Genomic DNA, 18116 nt, shown 5'->3' on the forward strand with positions numbered 1-18116 from the left:
TGGTTTTGGAGTTTGAACAGGACATGGTTTTATGGTGATTTTGACAGGTTCTGGTCCAGTTATAGACTGATTTCAGACTGGGTTTTACACTGAGTTTATACTGGTTTTGGAGTTTGAACAGGACATGGTTTTATGGTGATTTTGACAGGTTCTGGTCCAGTTATAGACTGATTTCAGACTGGGTTTTACACTGAGTTTAGACTGGTTTTGGAGTTTGAACAGGACATGGTTTTATGGTGATTTTGACAGGTTCTGGTCCAGTTATAGACTGATTTCAGACTGGGTTTTACACAGAGTTTAGACTGGTTTTGGAGTTTGAACAGGACATGGTTTTATGGTGATTTTGACAGGTTCTGGTCCAGTTATAGACTGATTTGAGACTGGGTTTTACACTGAGTTCAGACTGGTTTTGGAGTTTGAACAGGACATGGTTTTATGGTGATTTTGACTGGTTCTGGTCCAGTTATAGACTGATTTCAGACTTGGTTTTACACAGAGTTTAGACTGGTTTTGGAGTTTGAACAGGACATGGTTTTATGGTGATTTTGACAGGTTCTGGTCCAGTTATAGACAGATTTCAGACTGGGTTTTACACTGAGTTTAGACTGGTTTTGGAGTTTGAACAGGACATGGTTTTATTGTGATTTTGACAGGTTCTGGTCCAGTTATAGACTGATTTCAGACTGGGTTTTACACTGAGTTTAGACTGGTTTTGGAGTTTGAACAGGACATGGTTTTATGGTGATTTTGACAGGTTCTGGTCCAGTTATAGACAGATTTCAGACTTGTTGTGGACTTTGTTTTGTGCCACTTCTTCTTTAAACTGGTTCCGTTTGGTGGATTGTTTTGATCTGAATTTAGACTGATTTCAGACGGGTTTAGAGTCAGTTTTGATCAGGTTTGGGTTGTGGGTTCACTTTGTTTCTTTGGACTGGTGTTAAACTGCTTCTGGGATAGTTCAGGTCTAGATTTAGGACAGATATCAGACCTGGTTTTAGAACTGGTTCTGCTTTGGGTTTAGACTCGTCTGGTCTGGTTTTGTAGCTGTTTTTGGATTATTATGGACTTTAAATCGGACACATTCTGGATCGGTTTCTTTCTTTCCTTCTTTTTTCATGCTGGTTTTTATTCTGATTTTGCATCCATTCATTTCTCTTCCGGCTTCAGTTCTGCAGCTGTTAGTCCAATAAAATACATTCCCACTGACTGGTCGAGGTCTGCTTCATACTTTCTACCGATGTCACCCGACCCTGCGTCCGTTAAATAAATCTCATCACTCCCTGGCGCTGAACCTTTCTCTCTTCCAGTGTGAGGAGGAAATATTGGGTTTTAATCCTCGGTGCGATCACAAAAGGCAGAATGGAGCAACAGAAACACAATGTGACCCAGTAAATCCTCCTCTGAGAGGTTTGTTATCACTGTCGTGTCGACTTTAGAAGGAGAAAAACACAGAAACTGGGGGGAAAATTCATGAAAAATCAGGAAATCACTGATTTAGGAGAGAAGAAGAGGAGGTGGAGGGAGACCCCTGAAGAGAAGGTGCTTAGGTTTGGAGAAAAGAGGCAGCAATTACAAAAATGAAAGACCTTGCACTGCAAGAATTTCATCTCTGCAGTTTCCATGGGAACCAGTCTCGGCTGTCTCCTCCTCCTGGCTGAGCCGCTCTGCAGCACAATACAATGGAACCAAAGGATTTCCACAGAAGAAGAGGAAAGGAGGGCGGGGGGAGGAGAAAACTTTCACCCTCCACCCTTTTTTTTCTTCTTCGCCAACAACAAACACAAAGATGCCTCAGCTGGAGTTACAGAGGACGGGAGGAGATGGTTCAGAGAGGCTGGTCCAGAGAGACTGGTTCAGAGAGGCTGGTCCAGAGAGACTGACTGGTTCAGAGAGACTGACTGGTTCAGAGAGGCTGGTTCAGAGAGACCGACTGGTTCAGAAAGGCTGGTTCAGAGAGGCTGACTGGTTCAGAGAGGCTGACTGGTTCAGAGAGACTGGTTCAGAGAGACTGGTTCAGAGAGACTGGTTCAGAGAGACTGACTGGTTCAGAGAGACTGGTTCAGAGAGGCTGGTTCAGATAGACTGGTTCAGGGAGACTGGTTCAGAAAGGCTGACTGGTTCAGAGAGACTGACTGGTTCAGAGAGGCTGACTGGTTCAGAGAGACTGACTGGTTCAGAGAGACTGGTTCAGAGAGACTGGTTCAGACAGACTGACTGGCTCAGAGAGGCTGGTTCAGAGAGGCTGACTGGTTCAGAGAGACTGGTTCAGAGAGACTGACTGGTTCAGAGAGACTGACTGGTTCAGAGAGACTGACTGGTTCAGAGAGACTGGTTCAGAGAGACTGACTGGTTCAGAGAGACTGACTGGTTCAGAGAGACTGACTGGTTCAGAGAGACTGGTTCAGAGAGGCTGGTTCAGATAGACTGGTTCAGAGAGACTGACTGGTTCAGAGAGACTGGTTCAGAAAGGCTGGTTCAGAGAGACAGACTGGTTCAGAGAGACTGGTTCAGACAGACTGGTTCAGAGAGACTGACTGGTTCAGAGAGACTGGTTCAGACAGACTGGTTCAGAGAGACTGGTTCAGAGAGACTGGTTCAGACAGACTGGTTCAGAGAGACAGACTGGTTCAGAGAGACTGGTTCAGACAGACTGGTTCAGAGAGACAGACTGGTTCAGAGAGACTGACTGGTTCAGAGAGACTGACTGGTTCAGAGAGACTGGTTCAGAGAGGCTGGTTCAGAGAGACTGGTTCAGAGAGACTGACTGGTTCAAAGAGACTGACTGGTTCAGAGAGACTGGTTCAGAGAGACTGGTTCAAAGAGACTGACTGGTTCAGAGAGACTGACTGGTTCAGAGAGACTGACTGGTTCAGAGAGACTGGTTCAGAGAGACTGGTTCAAAGAGACTGACTGGTTCAGACAGACTGGTTCAGAGAGACTGACTGGTTCAGAGAGACTGGTTCAGAGAGACTGGTTCAGAGAGACTGACTGGTTCAGAGAGACTGGTTCAGAGAGACTGGTTCTCATTTTTAGCTGTTTTTACTCTTTTATTTTGCTTCTAGTTTTTTGCATCAACATTCTTCACAAAATACTTTTTCTTCACCATGAAAGTTATTTGAATTGAAATATTTCACAGAAGCTGCAGAACAATAGAGCTGAATAATTTTATATTATATTAAATATATCTGATATATTTCTTTTTAACTCCTGCTCTGTGCATTGGAGCTACTTATTTTATTATGAATTAAAACAATCGGGAATTAAACTCAATTTAAAATTCATTAAAACATAAATGCAAAAGAAAGAAAATGATTAAAGACATAATTTAATTTTCAAGCATTTTTACAAATGAAATTTCCATGAAATTGACAATTTAAATAGCTGTTAATACTGTTTTTATTCTTAAAAATAATCAATTTAGTAAATTTATTTATAGTTAACTATAATAACAAACTATAATATTTTTACATAAAACATTTACTTTATTATTTTTTGTTTTATTTTACATTTCAAAATTAAAACTTATTGATTCATATAATTTTATAAAAGTATAAAAAGTTTTTAAATGAATGTCTGAATATTTTTACAAACTAAACAAGTTATTTTTTTATATTTTATTGCACAATAAGTACCTGGAAACTAAAATATTTAATGCTTAAGTCTCCTTTATATTCTTGAATCTGATAATGTTCAAATAAGCAAACTGATTAAATGCTGCAGGTTGATTATGGGCACCTCTGGGCTTCCGTACAGAATGTGACAGCTGGTTAAAATCAAAGATTTTCTCATTAATTCTTGTAAAAACGTTGAATCGCTTTCAGAGAACTTGGAGTTTCTTTCATCATCAGCAGCAAATTTGTCCTGAAAAGGTTTTTAAGCAAAGAAGAACTGCTCATTAGTTTGAGGATTCAGCGGCTTTTCTTTCCTTTTTAAGGCAGCGCAGCGAAAAGAACCAAATCTAAGACTAATGAGTCTTTTGGAGACTCTGAAGCAGCTCCTCTGCGGACGACTTCCTCTAATTACACTCTGAGGTTAATGAGGGCGCTCGGAGGCTAAAACCCACGGCACTTTTCCAGGAAATGGATGGCTGCTTCTTTCTGCTCTGCTCCTCTGTGACTTTTGTCTCCAGGAGTGGATTTAATGGTCCGTGTATCTCCCAGCATGCAACAGGGTTCGGCATTGTTTGGCGTGGGAGCAGCTCCCCTTGTGGTCGATGTTTGTTACTGCAACAACTTCTGCTGATTCTGGTCTAGCATAGAAATATAGAATATAGAAAATGTAGAAATGTTTTCAGACACACGCCATCATGTCACAATTAGGGTTCCGGTTCCTTTTGGTTCTGGACTTTGTTTCCGGACTGGTCCATATGTTCTGTCTGGTTTCAGATGTGGTTTTAAAGATCTTTTGGTGTAATTTGGACACGTTTCAAACGGGGTTTTAGAAGTTTTCGGCTGGATTCTACGTCAGTCATAGACTGTGTGTAAGGATTAGTTTTACTGCTGTTTATTCACTGGTATTAAACTGTTTTTAGCTTGATTTGGACATGAATCTGGACTGATTTCAGACTTGGTTTTACACTGAGTTTAGACTGGTTTTGGAGTTTGAACAGGACATGGTTTTATGGTGATTTTGACAGGTTCTGGTCCAGTTATAGACTGATTTCAGACTGGGTTTTACACTGAGTTTAGACTGGTTTTGGAGTTTGAACAGGACATGGTTTTATGGTGATTTTGACAGGTTCTGGTCCAGTTATAGACTGATTTCAGACTTGTTATGGACTTTGTTTTGTGCCACTTCTTCTTTAAACTGGTTCCGTTTGGTGGATTGTTTTGATCTGAATTTAGACTGATTTCAGACGGGTTTAGAGTCAGTTTTGATCAGATTTGGGTTGTGGGTGCACTTTGTTTCTTTGGACTGGTGTTAAACTGCTTCTGGGATAGTTCAGGTCTAGATTTAGGACAGATATCAGACCTGGTTTTAGAACTGGTTCTGCTTTGGGTTTAGACTCGTCTGGTCTGGTTTTGTAGCTGTTTTGGATTATTATGGACTTTAAATCGGACACATTCTGGATCGGTTTCTTTCTTTCCTTCTTTTTTCATGCTGGTTCTGATTCTGATTTTGCATCCATTAATTTCTCTTCTGGCTTCAGTTCTGCAGCTGTTAGTCCAATAAAAGACATTCCCACTGACTGTTCTGAGCAGCTTCAGGTAAAAGGTTAACGATGTGCAGTGTGTTTTCTGCTCTAACTGGTTTTAACTGGTGTGTTTCAGATGCTGGGAACTCTCACTGCTGTGCCCATCAAGGTGCCTCAAGTCAGCTCCCTGCACCGGCTGGCAGGCCAAGCAGCCACTGTGCTACCTCAGGTAAAACACCTGGCTCACCTGGAGCTACGACCACTGGGGGATTCATACTGGTTTACACTGAATCCAGACTGAGTATAAAGCGGACGGACTTTTATCAGTAGTCTACTGAAATACAACCTGATTGCAGACTAGTTTCAGTTTTAGACTCGTTTGGGACTGGTTTAAGACTAGTTTGGGACTGGTTTTATATTAGTTTGGGACTGGTTTTAGTCTAGTTTTGGACTGGTTTTAGACTAGTTTTGGACTGGTTTTAGACTAGTTTCGGACTGGTTTTAGACTAGTTTCAGATTGGTTTTAGACTAGTTAGGGACTGGTTTTAGACTAGTTTCTGACTGGTTTTAGACTAGTTTCGGACTGGTTTTAGACTAGTTAGGGACTGGTTTTAGACTAGTTTCAGACTGGTTTTAGATTATTTTGGAACTGGTTTTAGACTAGTTTATGACTGATTTTAGATTATTTTGGAACTGGTTTTAGATTATTTTGGACTGATTTTAGATTAGTTTCGGACTGGTTTTAGATTATTTTCGGACTTGTTTTTAGTCTATTTCCGGACTGGTTTTAGACTAGTTTGGGACTGGTTTTAGTCTAGTTTTGGACTGGTTTTAGACTAGTTTCGGACTGGTTTTAGACTAGTTTCAGATTGGTTTTAGACTAGTTAGGGACTGGTTTTAGACTAGTTTCTGACTGGTTTTAGATTATTTTGGAACTGGTTTTAGACTAGTTTTGGACTTGTTTTTAGTCTATTTCCGGACTGGTTTTAGACTAGTTTGGGACTGGTTTTAGTCTAGTTTTGGACTGGTTTTAGACTAGTTTTGGACTGGTTTTAGACTAGTTTCGGACTGGTTTTAGACTAGTTTCAGATTGGTTTTAGACTAGTTTGGGACTGGTTTTAGTCTAGTTTGGGACTGGTTTTAGACTAGTTTTGGACTGGTTTTAGACTAGTTTCGGACTGGTTTTAGACTAGTTTCAGATTGGTTTTAGACTAGTTAGGGACTGGTTTTAGTCTAGTTTTGGACTGGTTTTAGACTAGTTTCTGACTGGTTTTAGACTAGTTAGGGACTGGTTTTAGACTAGTTTCAGACTGGTTTTAGATTATTTTGGAACTGGTTTTAGACTAGTTTCTGACTGGTTTTAGATTATTTTGGACTGGTTTTAGATTAGTTTTGGACTGATTTTAGATTAGTTTCTGACTGGTTTTAGATTATTTTGGACTGGTTTTAGACTAGTTTCAGACTGGTTTTAGATTGTTTTCGGATTGGTTTTAGATTGTTTTCGGACTGGTTTTAGACTAGTTTCTGACTGGTTTTAGATTATTTTGGACTGGTTTTAGACTAGTTTCGGACTGGTTTTAGACTAGTTTTGGATTGGTTTCAGACTAGTTTCAGACTTGTTTTTAGTCTAGTTTTGGACTGGTTTTAGACTATTTTCAGACTGGCTTAAGATTAGTTCCGGACAGGTTTTAGACTAGTTTTGGACTGGTTTTAGATTATTTTGGGACTGGTTTTAGATTATTTTGGGACTGGTTTTAGATTATTTTGGGACTGGTTTTAGACTGGTTTCTTCGCTCGGTTAAGACAGATTTAACACTGGTTATGACCTCATTGTGAAAAGGACTCTGGTTCTACCCAGGTTTTGGATCTGTTCTGGTCTGGTTTCAGACTTTGATTTGGATCCAGTTCTGGCCTTGTTTTGAACTGGTTTCAGACTCTCTGACACGCTTGTTTTCACACTGGTTATCGGTCAGACAGCTGGACTAACTGAATGAAACAGATTGAAAATGAAAAAGCTCCTCCTTCCTCTCCTTCCTCTGTGAAAAATATAAATCAAAGTCTTGGTTACTGAACGCCTTCACAGGTCAGTTCATGTGTGTTCAGTTGAAAGCAGATGACTTCTGAGTCTGTTTGATGGAAAACTTTGAGGAAACTTTTCCTTTATTTTCAGACTCTCGGTTCACAGAACAAATCCTGACTGATCTTTTTAAGGAATCTTCTTATGTCTCTTAAAGTTTGAGCTGCTTTCTGTAACTTTGAATCAGGGTTTCTTTTACTATCTAAACCTCTCAGAGGCAGCAGCATGAGATGCTGGTCAGAGTCCAGCAGGTGGCAGCATCACGGCTCTGCTGAGGGTTTTATTGAAGATTTCAACTGATATTACAGTTTTATTTGATTTTATTGAAGTAAAATATAAAACTCTTCCTCAGTTACTTCTTCTTTGACCTCAGGAACGTAAACCTTTTTCAGGAGCAGCTTCTTCTTCTGCTCATTTCACTGTGAGATGCTTTGCTTTTTCGCCGCCTCCCTCCAGGTCAGGCCAAAGACCCAGATCCCCGACAGCCTCCCCCACAGTCCCTGCCAGGAGCTGCAGCCTCTCAGCCTGCAGAGAGCCACCGCCGTGGTCAGTCCTAAGAGCCAGGGCCCCACCCTGCCCACCGCCAACAGCACCCTCAGCCCCGACCACCAGCCCTACAGCCAGAGCGACACCTCGCCGCCGACTGCCCCGCCACGCGCCCCCTTAGGAGGCCCCGACTCTGGCAGCCCCGCCCAGCACGCCTCTGCAGGGCCTGGCGTTGCATACGCCATCATCGCCGCCTCCCCCGCCACCGGCCACGGGGTGTCCGCTGTCAGCGAGGCCGTCAAGGTACAGCGAGCTGAAGCTTCAACTGCAGGCGCCATGAAAAGCTTTAGGTCTAAAATTACAGGTTAAAAACAAAAAAGGTTCAACAGAGGTTCTGAGGTGAAGGAAACAGATTTATTAGATTAAAAGTGTAAAATAGAGACGAAACTGAGACGTTTCCATGTCTTTAGTCTATATAAAGAATAAAGCAACATAAAAACGTAGCAGAGCTTTTATTATGAAGATTTTGTGAAGCTTTTATTATGAAGATTTTAGGATGAAGCTTTATTGTGAAGATTTTATGATTAATCTTTTATGATTAATCCTTTATGATGAAGCTTTTATTATGAAGCTTTTATTGTGAAGATTTTAGGATGAATCTTTTATTATGAAGCTTTTATTGTGAAGATTTTAGGATTAATCTTTTATTATGAAGCCTTTATGATGAAGCTTTTATTATGAAGCTTTTATTATGAAGCCTTTATGATGAAGCTTTTATTGTGAAGATTTTATGATTAATCCTTTATGATGAAGCTTTTATTATGAAGCTTTTATTGTGAAGATTTTAGGATGAATCTTTTATTATGAAGCCTTTATGATGAATCTTTTATTGTGAAGCTTTTATGATGAAGCTTTTATTATGAAGATTTTATGATGAAGCTTTTATTGTGAAGCTTTTATGATGAAGCCTTTGTGATGAAGCTTTTATTATGAAGCCTTTATGATGAAGCTTTTATTGTGAAGCTTTTATTATGAAGATTTTAGGATGAAGCTTTTATTGTGAAGATTTTAGGATGAAACCTTTATGATGAAGCTTTTATTGTGAAGCCTTTATCTTCCTGGTTGAATTAAGGAGTTAAGCTCGGTTTATACGTACACTGACAGCATCTGTTCCCGTCAGTCTCTAAGTTTGTGATGTTTCCAGGTGATAATAATCCAGCCGCAGGCCCCCAGCAGCACCGAGGGGGCCCCAGAGGCCCAGGCTGACCTCCCACTACAGGAGGCTCCACCCGCCCCGAAATCCCCTCCCCAGAAAAAAGAGGAGGACCCCGAGGTGAGACTGTGCTCTTCATCATCAGTCATTCTCCAGCTCGGTCCTTCGTCTTCATCATGTTCTGTTTCTCTTCCAGAAAATCGCCTTCATGGTCGCCCTCGGCCTCGTCACCACAGAACACCTGGAAGGTGAGTTTCCACACCACACCTGAGCTCTTATTGTGAAAGGCCACATGTTTCCCATCAGGGGGTCTTTGCCTCTTTCATATTCAAGTCTCAGGGCGTTAAAGCATCTGTTCCTCATCGGAGCGGACAGTCGAACAGTAAGGAGCAGCCAGCTGAGAGCGCCTCCATCTGGTTTCTAATCACTGAAGCTGGATTATTTCCAGTGTGACACGATAAACCAAACTTACCGGCTGACTTTCAGTAACCGAAACACTCAACATGTGGTGATGTGTTTCCTACGGACAGAAATCCAGACGAAGAGGCAGGAGAGGAAGAGGAGAAGCACAGCCAACCCGGCCTACAGCGGCCTGTTCGAACCAGAGGTCAGAAAACTACAAACTGGGTAAATGTGATGTTTGTGCTCGAGCTGGGCGGTAATCGCACTTCCTGTTTCTGTGCAGCGCAAACGCCTGACGTCGCAGTACCTGAACAGCTCGCTCTTCCTGTCAGCACGAGGTAACAGAGCACACGACTCAGCGTTTAGAAACCACAAAGTCAGGCTGATTCCCACTGAATTCAAACAGATTCATCACAGAGCTGCAGGCCAGACAAAAGGGACATTTCACTGCTTTTTTAGGCGAGACAAAAGGGGCATTTCACTGCTTTTATTTTTAGGCGAGACAAAAGGGACATTTCACTGCTTTTTTAGGCGAGACAAAAGGGACATTTCACTGCTTTTTTAGGCGAGACAAAAGGGACATTTCACTGCTTTTTTAGGCGAGACAAAAGGGACATTTCACTGCTTTTTTTAGGCGAGACAAAAGGGACATTTCACTGCTTTTTTTAGGCGAGACAAAAGGGACATTTCACTGCTTTTTTTTAGGCGAGACAAAGGGGACATTTCACTGCATTTTTTAGGCGAGACAAAAGGGACATTTCACTGCATTTTTTTTTTTGGCGAGACAAAAGGGACATTTCACTGCATTTTTTTTTTAGGCGAGACAAAAGGGACATTTCACTGCTTTTTTTTAGGCGAGACAAAAGGAACATTTCACTGCATTTTTTAGGCGAGACAAAAGGAACATTTCACTGCTTTTTTTTTTAGGCGAGACAAAAGGGACATTTCACTGCATTTTTTTTTTAGGCGAGACAAAAGGAACATTTCACTGCTTTTTTTTAGGCGAGACAAAAGGAACATTTCACTGCATTTTTTAGGCGAGACAAAAGGAACATTTCACTGCTTTTTTTTTTAGGCGAGACAAAAGGGACATTTCACTGCATTTTTTTTTTAGGCGAGACAAAAGGGACATTTCACTGCTTTTTTTTTTAGGCGAGACAAAAGGAACATTTCACTGCATTTTTTTAGGCGAGACAAAAGGGACATTTCACTGCTTTTTTTCTTTAGGCGAGACAAAAGGAACATTTCACTGCTTTTTTTTTTAGGCGAGACAAAAGGGACATTTCACTGCATTTTTTAGGCGAGACAAAAGGGACATTTCACTGCATTTTTTAGGCGAGACAAAAGGGACATTTCACTGCATTTTTTAGGCGAGACAAAAGGGACATTTCACTGCATTTTTTAGGCGAGACAAAAGGGACATTTCACTGCTTTTTTTTAGGCGAGACAAAAGGAACATTTCACTGCATTTTTTAGGCGAGACAAAAGGAACATTTCACTGCTTTTTTTTTTAGGCGAGACAAAAGGGACATTTCACTGCTTTTTTTTTTAGGCGAGACAAAAGGAACATTTCACTGCTTTTTTTTTTAGGCGAGACAAAAGGGACATTTCACTGCATTTTTTTTTAGGCGAGACAAAAGGGACATTTCACTGCTTTTTTTTTTAGGCGAGACAAAAGGAACATTTCACTGCATTTTTTTAGGCGAGACAAAAGGGACATTTCACTGCATTTTTTTTTTAGGCGAGACAAAAGGGACATTTCACTGCTTTTTTTTTTAGGCGAGACAAAAGGAACATTTCACTGCATTTTTTTAGGCGAGACAAAAGGGACATTTCACTGCTTTTTTTCTTTAGGCGAGACAAAAGGAACATTTCACTGCTTTTTTTTTTTAGGCGAGACAAAAGGGACATTTCACTGCATTTTTTAGGCGAGACAAAAGGGACATTTCACTGCATTTTTTAGGCGAGACAAAAGGGACATTTCACTGCATTTTTTAGGCGAGACAAAAGGGACATTTCACTGCATTTTTTAGGCGAGACAAAAGGGACATTTCACTGCATTTTTTAGGCGAGACAAAAGGGACATTTCACTGCTTTTTTTTAGGCGAGACAAAAGGAACATTTCACTGCTTTTTTTTTTAGGCGAGACAAAAGGGACATTTCACTGCTTTTTTTTTTTAGGCGAGACAAAAGGAACATTTCACTGCTTTTTTTTTTAGGCGAGACAAAAGGGACATTTCACTGCATTTTTTTTTAGGCGAGACAAAAGGGACATTTCACTGCTTTTTTTTAGGCGAGACAAAAGGAACATTTCACTGCTTTTTTTTTTAGGCGAGACAAAAGGGACATTTCACTGCTTTTTTTTTTTAGGCGAGACAAAAGGAACATTTCACTGCTTTTTTTTTTAGGCGAGACAAAAGGGACATTTCACTGCATTTTTTTTTAGGCGAGACAAAAGGGACATTTCACTGCTTTTTTTTTTAGGCGAGACAAAAGGAACATTTCACTGCATTTTTTTAGGCGAGACAAAAGGGACATTTCACTGCTTTTTTTCTTTAGGCGAGACAAAAGGAACATTTCACTGCTTTTATTTTTAGGCGAGACAAAAGGGACATTTCACTGCATTTTTTAGGCGAGACAAAAGGGACATTTCACTGCATTTTTTAGGCGAGACAAAAGGGACATTTCACTGTATTTTTTAGGCGAGACAAAAGGGACATTTCACTGCTTTTTTAGGCGAGACAAAAGGGACATTTCACTGCATTTTTTAGGCGAGACAAAAGGGACATTTCACTGCATTTTTTTTTTAGGCGAGACAAAAGGAACATTTCACTGCATTTTTTAGGCGAGACAAAAGGGACATTTCACTGCTTTTTTTCTTTAGGCGAGACAAAAGGAACATTTCACTGCTTTTTTTTTTAGGCGAGACAAAAGGGACATTTCACTGCATTTTTTAGGCGAGACAAAAGGGACATTTCACTGCTTTTTTTTTTAGGCGAGACAAAAAGGACATTTCACTGCATTTTTTAGGCGAGACAAAAGGGACATTTCACTGCATTTTTTAGGCGAGACAAAAGGGACATTTCACTGCATTTTTTAGGCGAGACAAAAGGGACATTTCACTGCTTTTTTTTTTAGGCGAGACAAAGGGGACATTTCACTGCATTTTTTAGGCGAGACAAAAGGGACATTTCACTGCTTTTTTTCTTTAGGCGAGACAAAGGGGACATTTCACTGCATTTTTTAGGCGAGACAAAAGGGACATTTCACTGCTTTTTTTTTTAGGCGAGACAAAGGGGACATTTCACTGCATTTTTTAGGCGAGACAAAAGGGACATTTCACTGCTTTTATTTTTAGGCGAGACAAAAGGGACATTTCACTGCATTTTTTAGGCGAGACAAAAGGGACATTTCACTGCATTTTTTAGGCGAGACAAAAGGGACATTTCACTGCATTTTTTAGGCGAGACAAAAGGGACATTTCACTGCTTTTTTTCTTTAGGCGAGACAAAAGGGACATTTCACTGCATTTTTTAGGCGAGACAAAAGGGACATTTCACTGCTTTTTTTTTAGGCGAGACAAAAGGGACATTTCACTGCATTTTTTAGGCGAGACAAAAGGGACATTTCACTGCTTTTTTTCTTTAGGCGAGACAAAAGGGACATTTCACTGCATTTTTTAGGCGAGACAAAAGGGACATTTCACTGCTTTTTTTTAGGCGAGACAAAGGGGACATTTCACTGCATTTTTTAGGCGAGACAAAAGGGACATTTCACTGCTTTTATTTTTAGGCGAGACAAAAGGGACATTTCACTGCATTTTTTAGGCGAGACAAAAGGGACATTTCACTGCATTTTTTCTTTAGGCGAGACAAAAGGGACATTTCACTGCATTTGTTTTTTAGGCGAGACAAAAGAAACATTTCACTGCTTTTATTTTTAGGCGAGACAAAAGGAACATTTCACTGCATTTGTTTTTTAGGTGAGACAAAAGGAACATTTCACTGCATTTGTTTTTTAGGCGAGACAAAAGAAACATTTCACTGCTTTTATTTTTAGGCGAGACAAAAGGAACATTTCACTGCATTTGTTTTTTAGGCGAGACAAAAGGGACATTTCACTGCTTTTATTTTTAGGCGAGACAAAAGGAACATTTCACTGCATTTGTTTTTTAGGCGAGACAAAAGGGACATTTCACTGCTTTTTTAGGCCAGACAAAAGGAACATTTCACTGCTTTTTTTTAGGCAAGACAAAAGGAACATTTCACTGCTTTTTTTTAGGCGAGACAAAAGGGACATTTCACTGCATTTTTTAGGCGAGACAAAAGGGACATTTCACTGCTTTTTTTTAGGCGAGACAAAAGGGACATTTCACTGCATTTTTTAGGCGAGACAAAAGGGACATTTCACTGCATTTTTTAGGCGAGACAAAAGGGACATTTCACTGCTTTTTTAGGCCAGACAAAAGGAACATTTCACTGCATTTTTTAGGCGAGACAAAAGGGACATTTCACTGCTTTTTTTTTAGGTGAGACAAAAGGAACATTTCACTGCTTTTTTTTTTAGGTGAGACAAAAGGGACATTTCACTGCATTTTTTAGGCGAGACAAAAGGAACATTTCACTGCTTTTTTTTTTAGGTGAGACAAAAGGGACATTTCACTGCATTTTTTAGGTGAGACAAAAGGAACATTTCACTGCTTTTTTTTTTAGGTGAGACAAAAGGGACATTTCACTGCATTTTTTAGGCGAGACAAAAGGGACATTTCACTGCTTTTTTTTTTAGGTGAGACAAAAGGAACATTTCACTGCTTTTTTTTTTAGGTGAGACAAAAGGAACATTTCACTGCATTTTTTTTAGGCGAGACAAAAGGGACATTTCACTGCTTTTATTTTAGGCGAGACAAAAGGAACATTTCACTGCTTTTTTAGGCGAGACAAAAGGGACATTTCACTGCTTTTTTTTAGGCGAGACAAAAGGGACATTTCACTGCATTTTTTTTTTAGGCGAGACAAAAGGAACATTTCACTGCTTTTTTAGGCGAGACAAAAGGGACATTTCACTGCATTTTTTTTTTAGGCGAGACAAAAGGGACATTTCACTGCATTTTTAGGCGAGACAAAAGGAACATTTCACTGCATTTTTTAGGCGAGACAAAAGGGACATTTCACTGCATTTTTTAGGCGAGACAAAAGGGACATTTCACTGCTTTTTTTTTTTCTTTAGGTGAGACAAAAGGGACATTTCACTCCTTTTTTTAGGCGAGACAAAAGGGACATTTCACTGCATTTTTAGGCGAGACAAAAGGGACATTTCACTGCATTTTTAGGCGAGACAAAAGGGACATTTCACTGCTTTTTTAGGCGAGACAAAAGGGACATTTCACTGCTTTTTTAGGCGAGACAAAAGGGACATTTCACTGCTTTTTTAGGCGCGACATAAGGAACATTTCACTGCTTTTTTAGGCGAGACACTCATACGGATCAAATCTGGACTTTGTGAACCTTTACAAATGAGAAACTGCAGCACCTGCAGAGTAATCCTATCCAGATGTAAACAGTCCACGTGTTCTTCATCTGGCTGTAACAAAGCTGCTCTTTGTTCAGGTGTTGGGTGGGAATTAGATCAGATCCATCCACTGACAACAATCAAAACCGTTACTAATGACTAATTCGCTGGATTAATTAATGACTTTATTGTCAAAGACAATTCATTCACTAAATATTCTCTTGTCACAGTCTCAGATAGTTTGATGCGGTGACTGCTCTCTTCTTAGTTTTTACACTTTAATATTCAGAGGGGGCGCTGCCCTTTCAGCTGGTGGTTGATCATCAGGCTGCAGAGGTCATATTTCAAAGATGGCGCCCAAAAGCCCCGCCCTCACCAACTACCTGAATTTAGCTCCAGATGATAATCTGCAGGATGTGATGAACATCTGTTTGGGGGTGGAGCTCACATTGAGAGCTTCAGTCCGACACTTTTCAAACTCACACGTCTCCTCCGTACACTGTTAACCTCCTGCATGGCTCCGCCTCTAACCTGCCACTAACCTCTGCTCTGCTTCACCCCACATGCTAGACTCTGAGGATTTCTGCTGGAAGGTAGGTCACATGACTCACGATGTCACTGCTTCGGTTCCGTCGGCCCGACTGACGGCCCTTCCCGTCTTGTTTCAGGAGGACTTGGAGCATGACGACCACTGTGCCATCTGTAAGGAGGACGGCGAGCTGCAGCCCTGCCACAACTGCCCCCGAGCCTTCCACCCCGACTGCCTCCAGCCGCCGCTTAAAACCCCGCCCAGAGGCCCCTGGTACTGCCCCAAGTGTCAGAAGAAGGTGGTGTTTCTCAGGCTTTCAGCCCGGTTTTTGCGTCTCCGACAGAAACGCGAGGCTGTAACTGCTGTCGTCTGTTTCAGGTTCTGAACAAGGAGAACATGTCGTGGCCACAGAACTTTGTTCAGTCCTACGTTACACACAAGACAGGTGAGACGCCGCCAGGTGTGCATGTGTGTGTGTGCTGTGCTCGTACGTGTACTGATGTGCGTTTGTGTGAGCAGTGCGGCAGGAGGAGAAGCGGCGGCTGCTGAGACGAAACAACGAGCTGAAGAAGGAGTGCGCTCACCTGGAGGAGGAGGACAAGAAGCTCAACGAGACGCTCAAAGTAAAGAAACAACTCAAATATCCTGCAGCTGTGAGGACCTTTAACTCCTCACAGCAGCAGAACTGCAACATGATGCCAGTTTTCTAAATGTGGAGCTCCGCTGTCTTCTCGTTATTCTACTGAAACACGTCAGCAGTCCTTCCAAACATCACATTCAGTGTGGGAGGTTTAATAGATGAGAAACATCTCAGGGGGGTTTGTTTTAGTTTTAAATTCCACTTTTACCAGATACCTTTAATCCCTCAGAAACCCACCCGAGAGGCTTGAGCCAGAACTGTGAACAAAAAGTCACAACGTGTCAACATGTTAAGGTGGAGTAGGGTGAAATGAGGTGCCGTAGGGTGCAGTGAGATGAAATGAGGTGCCGTAGGGTGCAGTGAGGTGAAATGAGGTGCCGGAGGGTGCAGTGAGATGAAATGAGGTGCCGGAGGGTGCAGTGAAGTGCCGTAAGGAGCCGTAGGGTGGAGTAGGGTGCAGTGAGGTGCCTGAGGGTGCAGTGAGGTGAAATGAGGGTGCAGTGAGGTGAAATGAGGGTGCAGTGAGGTGAAATGAGGGTGCAGTGAGGTGCCGTAAGGAGCCGTAGGGTGCAGTGAGTTACAGTAGGGTGCAGTGAGGTGCCGTAGGGTGCGGGGAGGTGCCGTAGGGTGCGGGGAGGTGCCGTAGGGTGCAGTGAGGTGCTGTAGGGTGCAGGGAGGTGCCGTAGGGTGCAGTGAGGTGCTGTAGGGTGCAGGGAGGTGCCGTAGGGTGCAGTGAGGTTCTGTAGGGTGCAGGGAGGTGCCGTAGGGTGCAGTGAGGTGCTGTAGGGTGCAGGGAGGTGCCGTAGGGTGCAGTGAGGTTCTGTAGGGTGCAGGGAGGTGTAGTGAGGTGCTGTAGGGTGCAGGGAGGTGCAGTGAGTTACAGTAGGGTGCAGTGAGGTGCCGTAGGGTGCAGTGAGGTGCTGTCTCTCATCCCATCACACTACATGGAACGGTTGGGGTAACAGTAACATGCAGAACAGATTTATTCTTTGGCTTTCCGTGCCGTACCAGGAAATGAATCCTCTGTAATTCTGATGTTTCGGCAGCTCTGCATGGACCAGCGGAACCGGCTGCTCGGGCAGCAGAGAGACACACAGGCGTCGCTGGAGCGCCTCAAAGCGCTCATCAGGCTGATCCAACGCGAGCAGCTCATCCAGGTCACCATGACGACCACCACCACCATCGCCGCCTCCCTGCTCTCCCAGCCGTGGATCAAACCCACCAGCACCGCAGCCACCCCGGGCCCGTCGGCCACGCCCCTGCAGACGAGCCAGGACGACGCCAACAACTAGCCCCGCCCCCGGCGTTCAGAGATGACCATTTTTGTTCTGAAGAGGCTCAAACCTCCACTCGAGTCAAGTGTTTTTAACCCAACACCTACAGTGCTTACGAGATTTCTTTTTTTAAGTTCTTTTCTATTTATTCTTGGCCTTAATGTATTTATTACACAGCGTTCGGGAACGAGCCGTCCAAAACACGTTTCCCTTTTCTAAACGCAGGTCTGATTATCCAGCGACCGTACGTCGATATATCCGAGTAGATGTTTGTTCTCGTCCTCCTGCGAACAAAGTTTCTGCCATAAGACTTCAGGAAGACGTTTCCACGTGTATGTAAACACAGACGAGCCTTCAAACAAAGCAGAGAATAACCTTTTTCAGTATTAATAGAGTTAAAGTCAAAGAAAAAAGTATTTAAGATTAAACTACAGAAATTAGCTTTCTAGTGGAGATTTTAGTATTTTCATGCTGATGCCTGTTGATAAATGTACGTTTGGAGTATTCCAGGGGATCACTGTACATAAGTTGTATTATCATCGTCATCATCGCAGGTATTTTTAGTTTAAAAACTTTCCTGAAACGGAGACCACTCCCTGCTCCTGAAACAAGGACTCCGCTTCGGTTTCTTTAAGACGCAGAAATACAAACGTGTGAAATAAATAAATAAATAAAGAAACGATCAACTAATGCGTGAAGCCTCAAAGCATTCACACTTTGCACCTGCTGCTGTTGAACAAACTTGGTGAATTATGACCCTCTTGGCTTTCCGTAGCGCTCCATTTAAACACTTCTGCTGGTTCTCACCATAAAGGATGAACCTGACGGTCTGAGATGGGGAACAAAAGAGCAC

The 18116-nt window shown here is 42.0% G+C and overlaps 1 protein-coding gene across 2 annotated transcripts in view; it reads left to right on the forward strand.

Annotated features, from left to right (window-relative positions):
• The window catches only part of phf21b (PHD finger protein 21B), a 135454-nt gene extending 117543 nt beyond the window's left edge, over positions 1–17911 (forward strand). The window contains exons 4-14 of one of the 2 annotated variants that reach the window (XM_072377813.1): positions 5271–5363; positions 7668–8000; positions 8902–9030; positions 9107–9158; positions 9441–9517; positions 9596–9650; positions 15391–15413; positions 15489–15647; positions 15728–15794; positions 15869–15972; positions 17036–17911. In XM_072377813.1, the coding sequence (XP_072233914.1) occupies positions 5271–5363; positions 7668–8000; positions 8902–9030; positions 9107–9158; positions 9441–9517; positions 9596–9650; positions 15391–15413; positions 15489–15647; positions 15728–15794; positions 15869–15972; positions 17036–17281 (1338 nt within the window). In that variant the 3' untranslated portion in view covers positions 17282–17911. Of the gene's footprint in view, positions 1–5270; positions 5364–7667; positions 8001–8901; positions 9031–9106; positions 9159–9440; positions 9518–9595; positions 9651–15390; positions 15648–15727; positions 15795–15868; positions 15973–17035 lie in introns of both variants that reach the window. The other variant, XM_072377812.1, reaches the window with a different exon arrangement.
• The last annotated feature ends 205 nt before the right edge of the window (positions 17912–18116 follow it).

The sequence above is a fragment of the Leuresthes tenuis genome, unplaced genomic scaffold, assembly GCF_036924035.1.
Source record: "Leuresthes tenuis unplaced genomic scaffold, fLeuTen1.0.hap1 SCAF_23, whole genome shotgun sequence".
Taxonomy (NCBI): Eukaryota; Metazoa; Chordata; class Actinopteri; order Atheriniformes; family Atherinopsidae; genus Leuresthes; species Leuresthes tenuis.